Raw genomic sequence first — 12,426 nt, 5'->3', positions numbered from 1 at the left:
TTTGCAATAACCCATATGATTTGTACACCCCTAAGTATTCAATTATAGGCGTAGCAATTACATAACTATCGCACTGAAAACTGATGAATTCCCAGGAGCGAGGAAATGGTTATTTACCATGCGTATATCTCCGTAAAAAAATTTTTTCCAAAAATCTGACTTTGGCACATCATGCACGCACTATTAGGCTATACAAAAATAATTTTTTTTATAAAAATCGAGGATTTATAAAATGGATTTTTTGCCGCCTTGGCACCACTGTGCGCCGCAACTTCGGTCCACGATATTTTATTTCCGCTAAAGTTACTCGGCAACCGGGGTCGACGCGACGGTTCATTAAGAAATATAATAGATAAGGGAAGCGAGAGTGGGAATTTAGTGCGCAATGCATCTTTGAGTTAGCGCAGTTTCGAGACGACGGGGTTGTAACGGGCTGGTTCGCGGTTGTACCGCCGCGGCGCTTAGACAGCTTCCTTAAAAAGGATTTATGCAGCACGGGTGACCTCGAGTGTTCGCGCGCCCTTGACACGACACCCACGAAACGGGAGTCCGGGAGTGCGACCTATGTGTCCGGATAGGTACGTGCAGCGGATTCCGGTGCGCTCGGTGCATCCAACGGTGCGCTAATGGCCGCCGTTACAACCCACGCTCCGCACCCACGTCACACAGCGTCCCGTAGCGCGCGCCGGCGCCGGCTCCTGCGTCACCCGTACACGTTCACGGACACCTTGATATGCATACGGTACACGTATATGGAAGCCAACGCGAAGATTTCGGTGTGACTGTCCCGCGGGCCCGACACCGCATTTACTTTCATAACGCGATAACGTCACCGGGATCTTCTTCGCCGTTAACGTCTCTAGCGAGGCCTAACGAGGATAAGGACGATCGGTGACCCGATCCTAGGCAAACTCGAAAATTCCCGTTAGAAGCTGTCGTCAAACGTGTTGCGGCTTGCGTCATACCAGTCGAAAGAAAAATCAAAAAGACCATGAGCCAAGCCCCCTCTCCTCTGCCGCCCCGGAGGCGTTTCATGCGATTCCCTGTAGAGTCGTGTCAGCTCGGACGGACATTTCGAGACTCTTTAGTAAACTCGCGTTGCAGTTTGGATCTTCAAGTCACTTTGTTTCGCATTTTATCTGCTTCGGTCTCGCAGCAGCTTTCCCGTTCCTCGCCCCGCAAACCCGTATCCCCGGCTACCATCCGAGAGAATTCCCGTCGAAGCGACCGATCGAACGTCCAACGATTCAATCGACCTCGCCGCTATCGCCTCTTTCTCACGATCCTCGCAGCTGCCGGGATTTGCGATATTCCCCGCCTTCTCTTTATGGTAATCCCGAACCGCCATCTTCGCGGCCGCGCCAATCTGTCGCAATGGAACCTTCGCCGCCGGCCAAATTAATTGGAAAAAAATCGTTTCTCTCTCTCTCTCTCTCTCTCTCTCTGCGAACGAGAGCAATATCGCTTTTCGCGCCGCTGAATTTCATTTACGGAAATGGAATCGCGGGCGCCGCTCCTGCCGGTTCAATTTACAAACTTGTTAATCGGTCCCGATCACTATTAGTCTGCTCGATATGCGTCTCGTGAATAAACTGCGAGTTTTTATGCGTTCACGGTATCTCGAATTTGCAAAATACGGGAAGGACGAACCTCTCCCCTCCGCCCCCCGAGAACCTTTCTAGTCGACAAAGTAAAAAGTAGAAAGAAAACATAGGGAAACTTCCGAAGATAATATACAATATACAGGGTCATCCGTTTTTAAACGGCCAAACGTCAACCAGCTATAGAGGACCACAAATGGAACAACTTTCACCCCTAACACTTTTTTCGATTCGAAGTTATTTCATTCAGTCTCCACGGCGTGCCCCATGTCAAAAAAACCAAGATCCAAAGGTCATACAAAAAAGTTGACTGAATAAAAAAGATGCCCCTATTTATTTTAAACCAAACAAAGGAAAAATCATCAAGATACGTAATTGCAGTCCTGATATATTTAATCTTAAGTGAACGCAAAAAATGACGGGTTTTTGCAATTATCTAAAAATCAAGACCGAATCAAACAAAGTGTTAGGGGTGAAAGTTCTTTCATTTGGGGTCCTGTATAGCTGGTTGACGTTTGGCCGTTTAAAAACGGATGACCCTGTATATATTAGAAAATTACTCCCTCTGTCCCATAATAATAGTGGTAAGTGAATATTTAACACTAAACATACCAAGCACAAAACATATGAAAGTGAAACGTTTTGTAGGAGGGAAAAGATTGAATTTACTTAAACTTTGTACGATTTCAGAACAATAATTTCCTGTGAAAACGATATTGTAGTTTCAATAATTCTGAAATAGAAAACCGGTCATTTTGACCGCGGTAGGTTTAGCGTTAAACGGGAATTATTGGCGAATGCAGCTGTATGTTATGTTGCAGCGCAAAATTGCGGAACCTTCAATCAAAATCAATGATTCGTGACGCCTGTCATTTGTTTCGACGTGTCTTTCAATTATTAATTTCAATTTCAATTTTTTTTTCTAATTTTATCCGCTGATCGAAATCAGTTGTTTGACTTCAGTTGAATATCAAACCGTTGTGAAAGTAAGATGAAAAAGGGTTTTCAGGCAAACATGGCGATTGTCCAATAATTTTAAGGGATCCTATCTACAAGTTTAAAATGCACTAACGAAATTATTGAAAAATCCAGAAACTATCTGCACACTCGGAATAGAAATTAGAAGTAATATTTTTAATTTATTGTTCAATTTAATCTAGTTTTTTCATAATATAAATGTTGCGTTCTATATTTATTTCCTTTTGCTACTATTACTATGGGACAAATTAAATTCATCCGTTACTATTATTATGGTACAGACGGAGTACATTTAACCAGTTAAGTGCGTTCGACGTGTATACACGTCAATCCAAAATTCTATTGCCGTTGACGTGTATACTCGTGTACAATCAAACCTTCCCCCTTACTATAAAAACTGGAAATTTCTATAAGATGTGATCAAAATGTCATTTGGTAGTATGTTTCCTTTATGTTACCAATAAAAGTGTTATGTATTCTTTAAAAAAAAAAAGAATTTTACTACTCTCTTTGATGTATTGGATATTGCTCGTACAATGTATTACTTTTTACAAGCTAAGTTAATTATTTTCTCCAATGCATCTGGTATTTTCCAAATTTTGTTGTACGCTTTACTAAAATCAATCGAATTTCTTAAAATTATTCTTTTGTTTAATTTTTCTTCTGTATGAATTTTATTATTTTTTGACAATGTTTAAGTTTTTCAACAACGAATTATTAATTTTTCCTTTCTCATTTTGCTTTACTTTCTTCGTAAAATTTATAATAGGACCATTCGGCCTGCATTCGACGTGCATACTCGTCATTGCTTGATGTTAATTCCGCGGGCCGCGAGGGATTATTAAAATTAAATTCCCCACTTAACTGGTTGAATAACAGTACATTAAATAAAATGTAATTTTCTAATTGAGATTTTTCCGGGAGAGCGTATAGAGGTCACCGAAGGATTAAACACGGAATTTTGTAATCCGTTGCGAGGTTTTATTAAAAATATTAAACAAAAACAGTACAGCATTGGGTTCCATACATACTCATAAATAAATTTGTATAAATTTGTTGCGTCTGCAGTCTCTAGCCTAACCTATGTCTACGGTAGAAGCCCAACGCCGTTTCGCACGGGTACGTAATACTGATACGTCGCAAGATCACAAAGTATAAAACGCCACGTTCGAGTTCTCTGTAAATATTTCGTCACAGAAATATATACGAGCAATACGGACCGTTTGCGCGGATCTGGCAGCGCGTGTCGCCTGTAATCGTTTTCTCCTGGAAAAAACGAACAGGACACGCTCTCTCTGCCTCTCCATGTCTCTCTCTCTCTCTCTCCTCTCTCTCTCGGTTCTTAAATCTGAATCGTGCTCTGTTACGACGAACGGGTCTCTCCGGAGAACGTTTCCGCCCGGAAACGCCCTGAGACGCGTCGTCTCGTCCGCTTTACTTATTTTTCAAAGCTCGAGAGCTTTTTTCTCTTTTTCTCCCGGAGGAGAAATAGATAATAAGAGTGCACGCTATCGACAATCTCGCGAGCGTTTCTCGCGAAACGCGCCGAGATATCGACGGATGCTTCGCGGTCCGGTGAAACGAGAGATCTCGAGAGACTCGATCACGCGCGCGAAACACGGTCCGTAATTCTGATCCGATCCACGAACCCCGATCGGAAAAGTGAAAATTTATCCTACAATATCTATCTCGAAAAAAAAAGAAAAAAAACGATCCGGAACAAAATACGTCGCGATCCGTAAAAACAAATGTCCCGACGCGCGTCCCACGCACAGCGAAAAAACAATCGCGGCAAATGCGTTACGATGTATATAGCAATGTTTGCTGGATCGTGTTCGCCTCCGAGCGTCTCCGGCTAAAAACGATCAGGATCGCGCGCGCCGTGTCGATCGTGTCAATTTCAACCTAAGTACTCGGGACTCGATTCGACGGACTAAAATCGAATATAAAAATCTGGCAGGTTCGATTGGTCACAGTTCTCGGGAAAATGGCCGATTCACGTTCCCCGACTCGTCACAACACTCCATCCATTAGTCTCGGCCGGTTTAAAACGGGTACACGTTCCTCGCGGAGGCTATGTCCTCTGCGGAGCTCAGCAGCATCTCTCTGCTGTGGTATATCGGTTTTACAGTGGCATAGTGCGGCTCCGTGTCCGAGGGAGACGAATAATACTCGGACAACGGTTGTTGCTCGCCGCAGCGCGCTCTCTTCTTCCTCTTGGCGAGCGTGTCCTCGTAGACGTGGGACTTCCCTTGGCAGCGTCTTCTAGGGATGTCGTAGATGGGTACCCTGGGCTTCCGGAACTCCACACGGCAGGCGTCCGGGATCTGCGTCTCGGATTTCGACAGGTACCTCCTCGGCACGTCGTAGATGCTCTCCGAGGACGAGGAGGAGCAGCTGAAAGCGTTCGCCGAGTTGATGTCCGTGCAGCTCCTGCGAAACTCGACCTCGTACAGGTTGTTCTTGATGATCACAGACTCCTTCTCGTACTCGGGCTCGTCCAGCTTCGTCAGGGCGACGAAAGGATGCTTCGGGATCGACGACAGGTGCGGGTGTTTCGGTATTCTGGGCAACGCAGCCTTCGTGGTCGTCGTCGTCGCGTCGGGACTGATCGGAGACTTCTTGGCTACCGGCGCCTTCCGGCCCAGAGACATGGTCACCACCTTCGGGCAAGGATACGTCGGCGCCAGGTCCACCTTCAGCTGCTCGCGAGGCACCTCCGTCAGCACTAGCTTCTGTTTGCTGCAACATTTCAAGGTCAGCGTTAATCGAAACGTCCGAAGGACCCGGCAAGGTCGAATGTATCGTGTAGCATCGTCAGTTTGTTTGCAAGATACGGAGCTTCTTCGCGATGTTTCTCATCACTTTTGTAAACAACGCACTTTAGATTCTTTATCGCGGAGATTGTTTCAAGATCGAGTCGATTCTCTTTTTATCTCGATCCAGAAGGTTCGTCGCGAGAATCGATTTTTCTTGATTGGAAAATCGATTCTCCGACGCTCGAGGTTTTCGCGGAAGCTCGTAGCTAGAGTTTACAATTTTTGTTCCCTTTTTTGACCAACGTGATAATACAGACGATTCCTTTTCAGATTCACCCTAGAAGACTCGACGTGTCGCGAGAGAATATTCTGTTCACCGAAAAATCAATCGTACTGTGAATAAATTCTACAGAAATCGGCAAGTTCGATCGAAGATCCGTATCTTTCCAACAAATTGATCGGCAAAGCGAAGCTTGAACCCCCCGCACGAGCTACGTTGTATCTTCGTGCAGAATCTCGGAACCCGCCGAGGCAAAATGGCGAACAGACCTATATATTTACCTAGCGCTGCGGTGAGCGTCCTGGACAGCTTCGCCGTCCGGCGCGTTGTGGGAACTCCTCGGGCGGAAAGTCTTGAACGTGGGTGTTGTTCTGCTCAGTTCGACGTAGCTGTTCTCTTGATGCAGCAGAGCCTCCGTGATGGAGATCAGCGAGGTCGAGGAGGACGAGCAGCTGGACCTCTCGTCGTAGCCGGAGTCCTGCAGCTCGCGAGTCTCCTCGCACAAGTTCCTCTCGGACGAGAACAGCGTGTTCTTCTTGTCGAAGTACCGCTTGGTGGTCCAGGAGGTTAGCAGCTTCTTCAGCGACTTCTTGCGCGGCAGCTTCTTCCCGGTGATCGGTATCCACTCGATCGAGGTGTCCTCGACCTCTATGGGTTTCTTCAGGAACGCCCCGATGATCTTCGGCGTCTTATCGTTGCGAAACGCTGGCGGTGGATCGAGCAGAGATTTCTCCTCCGACCGATTGTACTCGTCGATCGTCGTGCTGGTCTTGCAAAGGGCGTGACTGTCCAGCAAGATCGTCTCGTCCGGCTCGGGCAAGGTCACGTCCAAATCGATACTCTCCAGAGTGTTCGTGTCGTCCAGAGGGCTCCAAGGAACGTTGGACCCTCTTCCGGATTCCTCCTGGTCGAACCCGCTGGAGTTCTTCGAGTCCCGGGACTCGAAACGCACGGGGCTAGAGTAGATGTCCGACTGGATGCTCTCCTTGCTGCGATTACACGGCGAAAAGGACTTCTTCGACGGAGTCGAGATCATAGATTCATCCTCCTCCGTGTCCTTCGATTCGTCCGCAGGATCCTGGCAGGTTCCCTCGTCCTCGAAGAACTTCAATGGAGAACCGTACAACCCGGAACGTCTGAAGGCCTTCGAGTCCTCGGCGCTGTACTTCGAGGGCGTGGAAAAGCCACCGGATCGTCTGCTCGACTTCTCTGGAGTCTTCTTCGGGGTGTCGTACGTCTTCGAGCTGTTCCTGAACTCCTCGGAGCCGCTCCTGAAGGGACTCGAGAAGAGGCCAGACTTTCGTTTCGTCTCCGAGCTCTCGATCATATTGCTGGTCTCTTCGGCGTCCCTCGCTTCCTGGGCCGTCTTCAGCTCGTTGTACACCTTGTACTTCACCTCGAACGCCGCGACGATCTTCTTCACGAAGTTTTTCGGCTGTTGCTTCGGCGTGTCGACGGTCTTCGGCGCGCCCTTCTTCGACGGCGAGAGATAACCCATCTCGAAGTCGCGAATTATGCTCTCCAGGTCCGGCATCTCCACCGGCGTTGCCGGCGAACCTGGGCTACGTGCTCCGCGAGGCGGCGACGATTGATTAGGGTTGTACAGCAGACCGGTGTCCAAAGGCTTCAACACGGTCATCCTCCCGGGGCTGCTACCCAGAACCTGGTACTTCTTCGGGGAATAATTCCCGAGCTTCTGTATCCAATTCCCTCTCCCTGGCGATGGCCTTCCTGGTTCTGGATTTCGACACTCCTTCTCGAGCAACGCTTGCGCGTTCAGCTGCGACAGACAAATACACGTTAGCCGGAAATTGCTTGAAGCGTGAACTATAATAAAACGTCCAGAAGACGAGAAACGTATTACGACTCGCAGCGATTTTTCTTGGATCGTTAATAACATTTTATGCGCTCGATAATGGGTTCTATTGATTCTTGAAGACACGCTTGGCACCTCGCCAAGCATAAAAGTACACCCATAATTGCAACAATTCGTAAAACTCCACAAAGTTGTTAAACACAATTTATGTACAGCTGAAGCGAACTGCAGATCTTAACACCAGGGACCCGTCAAAATGTCGCATTCTAATATTTTTAATTTGAAATTGTTAGGTTTCTAAGGATGCATACGTGAGAAATTATTTAGCAAATTTATTTCTTTGGGTGTATATTATTTTTAGAATATTGATTTTCCCTGGTAAAATAATGTCGCAGTTCGCAAAATTAATACTAGGTTCACGGGACCGGTCAAAATGGCGGGTTCTGATATTCTTACTTTAAAATTATTCAGATTCCAAGGATGCGTACGTGAGAAACTATTTAGCAAATTTATTTCTTTCGGTGAATATTATTTTTAGAATATTGATTTTCCCTGGTAAAATAATGTCGCAGTTTGCAAAATTAATACTAGGTTCACGGGACCGGTCAAAATGGCGGGTTCTGATATTTTTAATTTTAAATTATTCAGATTCCAAGGATGCGTACATGAGAAACTATTTAGCAAATTTATTTGTTGGGTATATATTATTTTAAAAATACTGATTCTGACTCACTGCCGAAATAATATTGCAGTTTGCAAAATTAATACTAGGTTCGCGGGACCGGTCAAAATGACGGGTTGTGATATTTTTAATTTAAAATTATTCAGATTCCAAGGATGCGTACATGAGAAACTATTTGACAAATTTATATCTCTGGGTATATATTATTTTTAAAATATTGCTAATGTGGGTAGCACGTTTCCGTTATCTTTATAAAGTAATGCAAAATAGTCACTCTTTTAGTCCTTTGTAAACCTAATGTTAATGCATTTGCAAGTTATAAAATTTTTCAAGAAGTACTACGGTACAAAGTCGAACAGAATTCAATAGAATCTATATTTTCACGTTTCGAAAATTTGTCTAGCAAGATTACACTGGCAATGTTATTTTCACGGATGAAGTCACCAACCTCTTCGTTGCCGTTTTTCTTCAGCATTCGTTGCAGGAAGCTGTTCATCTTTGACGCACTCATGCGGAAAGTTTCACACGAAGTTTCGTTTGACACGTGAAGCGCCAAATACCAATAAATTCCTCACGAAATCAAAATAATCGAATCAACGGAACCGAAACTAGAGAATTCAAATTTATCATAGCAGACGCTAGTTTATCCCTTCTGCATTCTAAAACTCTATATCACATTTGGTCGGACTATACCGCAATCAAAATAATTCACTGAAGTTACTCAGAAATCGCGGGCACTTGACGTTTTAAACCGACGATTAAACGGCGACCACTTAATTTCGAACAATCCGAAGAACACTCGTAACGCGCGCGAAGTTGACAGATACCGATCTCGCAACCAAATGAATCAGTACCGGTCAACGACGCCCTTTTTGTACCTGACGAAGCCACGAGGTAAACCTCCCCTTTCCGATGATGACTTTCCGAACGGTAGGGGTGCAAGGGTGGGGGTAAAGGTACGAGCCGATCGTCACCGGATGCCCTTTCTCGAAAACCTTATTTCTTTAACACAAAGGTTTACGGAGCATTAAAAGTGAGTATTTCACTTTACTTTATAAAAATAAGAAGAATGTGTTTATCCAAGTTTTCAGGCATTTTTTAAATAATATATACCTAAGGAAATAAGTTTGTTAATTCCACGTAGATGGATCTTCACAATCTCAATAATCGTAAATTAAAAATATCAGAACCCGTCATTTTGACCGGTCCCGTGAACCTAGTATTAATTTTGCAAACTGCAACATTATTTTGCCAGAGAAAATCAATATCCTAAAAATAATATACACCGAAAGAAAGAAATTTGCTAAATAGTTTCTCATGTACTTATCCTTGGAATCTGAATAATTTTAAATTAAAAATATCAGAACCCGCCGTTTCGACGGGTCCCGTAAACCTAGTGTTAAATAAACAAGGACGGTTCCGTTATTGCAAACTTTTAATTTACCGATTTAATTTCTCGTCCCTCCGGCAACGCTTCCGTTAGCCCGAGAGATTAAATATTCCCGTGAAAATTGTTCACCCCCGACGTTTTCTTTCCGAGCAACCGATTCATGCCGATTATTTTTATTCCGCGGGTATAGTTGCATTTTAATAACAATCTGGGTAAAAAGCGGGACCATAACGTAGCGTTTAGGTTCACGGCGTTGTTTCTAAGGCGAGCCGCGTTCCGCGTTTTATCAATATCGATTCTTCGATTGGTTGGTAAAGGGATCATGCAAAATTCATGCGCGAGCGAATGCAAATTTCGCATTCGGCGGAGCACTCGGTGCGCCGCAGCCATGCACCCCGTTGCATCGGGTTGTACCGCGTTGCAACGCGGTTGAAACGAGTCGTTCGCCGGTTCCAGGCAGCCGGGCTTCGCTGGATTTCCGTTTACAACGTTACCTGCCCGGGACGAACCGCCGGCAACGAGCAATGAAACAATAGACCGCTGCTCGATCACCTTGCTCGAGCCGGATCTATTGTCCGATGAACGGATCGATCCCACCGATTGACAAAACCGATCGCGCTGCACAACCTTTACGTGATACTCCGTGCACGCAACCACCCGAGAAACGAACTGACAATGATCTCCGCAGAAAGCGAATTATGCCCGGTGCATTTGCGTCTCGTTGTCAACGAACTCGACGCAAGTTTGGCGTATGACCTATTAATTTTGTTTGTCAATAAAATAAGTATTAATCAATTATACATTTGCCATTATTCGCAATGACCTGTTGCGATTTATCGCGGAGAGCTCGAGTACGATGATAAATGCATCGTAATTCGTTTCCAGAAATGGAAATTATTTCTCACTCTGTCCGCGGAACGATTCGTTGTAATATTCAGGAAAAGACCGTATCATTGCAATCTTGCATAACATTACCACTTTCGCACGCACATTTTAATTTCTTCATTTATGCAGCCGATAGCAAGTCACCGTATTCCCGTGGAAAAATTTCATTACGTTCTTCAAGGACCGACAAAAATTCCCGGCAAAGTTCGAAATTGATCCGCGCATAGAAACTATTTGTAAAAATTGTGTGTCGAGCTTCGAAACAGAAATTCCCTTCGTCGGCTCCGCCCACGCTGTCCCCTAAACTTTTCGAAGCTTTTCAAACGTTTCTATGATATTTTCAGGGTTACACTCCCACTCCTAGGGAAGGGATTTCCCAGGCGGGAAAATAGGATTCGACCAGCGGACCTGGAAGCAGCGGAACCAAGACTAGACGGACACCGAGCGGCCTCAATTAAAAGCAATTTTCCTCCTCGCCGTTCAAAGTCTCGAAAATTACCGCGATAATTACCTGATAGGATTATACCGGGATATCCGGATGACGTCGGAAGCGAGACGATGCCCAGAAATTAATTGAATTTCCAGGGACATTGATACGGTTCGAGAAACCCGCGCGCCTCGCGAGTGATGCCAGTCAACGATGGGGCCGGCCCCGCTTTTACAAACAGCGGCGAACCTAATTCCGCCGCGTATTTTCCGAATTTGCGCACAGTCCCTCGCTGAAATTTTCCTGCGTCCGCTGAATCTTTCAAATCCTAAGAGAACACGTTTTAACGTTAAAGCGACTTTTAGCTGGCATTAAAAGTGACTTTTGCTATTTTTATATGGAATTTATTCTGTCAATTCTACAATAAATAATCTGGGACTCGCGGGTATTTTGAGGAAAATTGATCAAAATCGTGCAAAATCTTCTAGAGAAAAGAGTCTATATGTTTTTCAAATGCTAATCATCGAGAACAGAGAAATAGAATTTTGTTGCTCTTCAACACAAGGTTTACGGAGCACTAGAACCAACAAGAACGTGCTATCCGCATATTGAGCAATATTTTAAAAATAATGTATACCCAAAGAAATAAATCTGCTAAATATTTTTCTCACGTATGCATCCTTAGAATCTTAATAACTTTAAATTAAAAATATTAGAACCCGTCACTCTGACGGGTCCCGTGAACCTAGTGTTGAAGGAAATTAACAATTTTCCGCAGAAGAATGGCGACGTTCTTCCCGCAGAAATGGGACGTTTGTTACTGAAATAACATACTTTATTCCCTTTAATGTAACCATGCCACTTTTTGACGGACTCTCGCGGTTCGTTTGTGTCGCGTAACAAAGAGACGCAGAACCGTCGTCGTTGCACCAGGACTCGTGCAGCCTCGATAGATTAATCGTCGATCGGAAAATATTGGAAGGCTTCCTGCCCCGATTCGCGTATCCGAGAGGCGTATTCGAAACGCGCGAAGGCTTTTGCGTGCGGCTGTACGTCCCCTCGACATTTCCAAGCCGCGCCATTTGTCGATGTTGATATTGTACGAATCTTGGGAAATGGGGAGATTAATCTCTTCGAAACACTTTACTGAATATTAATATATTTAGAAGAAATAACGATATATAACGCTGACACGATCAACACTCTTTCTCGCAAGGCAGTCGCAACTCTAATCTCTCCGCTCTTCCCGAACATCCACGCTTTATACTCTTTCAACCCCCTTGCATTCATCTCGCTTGCACTCTGTTTCTTGCATCCGTCGCTTTCATTCTTAGAAATACACAAACTCTCCTATCACTTAGTCCCAAACACTTTTCATTCACGCCTCCTCAGTCACTCTAGTTTTCCAAACATGCAACACAGGTTTTTTAATATCCGTGGCAGCTGTGGAACGGCTCTTAGCTCGAGTCTTTCGCGAGTCCGTTCGATTAATCGCAGTCGCTTCGTGAATTCAATCGCGGCGTTACCAAAGACAGATTTTTCGCGTCGGCCCCTTTTGTTGTACATACTCTCTCTCTCTCTCTCTCTCTTTGCGAAGAGCGAGCGTCG

The 12,426-nt window shown here is 44.9% G+C and overlaps 1 protein-coding gene across 1 annotated transcript in view; it reads right to left on the bottom strand.

Annotated features, from left to right (window-relative positions):
- Positions 1-3,548: 3,548 nt before the first annotated feature.
- Positions 3,549-12,426, bottom strand: part of LOC143360078 (uncharacterized) — a 114,742-nt gene continuing 105,864 nt past the window's right edge. Inside the window, exons 2-3 of the mRNA XM_076798639.1 lie at positions 5,900-7,398; positions 3,549-5,321 (exon numbers count right to left, since the gene is read on the bottom strand). Coding sequence (XP_076654754.1) covers positions 4,625-5,321; positions 5,900-7,257 — 2,055 coding nt within the window. The 5' untranslated portion in view covers positions 7,258-7,398 and the 3' untranslated portion in view covers positions 3,549-4,624. The remainder of the gene's footprint in view (positions 5,322-5,899; positions 7,399-12,426) is intronic.

The sequence above is a fragment of the Halictus rubicundus genome, chromosome 12 (genome assembly GCF_050948215.1).
Source record: "Halictus rubicundus isolate RS-2024b chromosome 12, iyHalRubi1_principal, whole genome shotgun sequence".
Lineage (NCBI taxonomy): Eukaryota > Metazoa > Arthropoda > Insecta > Hymenoptera > Halictidae > Halictus > Halictus rubicundus.
This window is presented reverse-complemented; position numbering and strand designations above follow the sequence as displayed.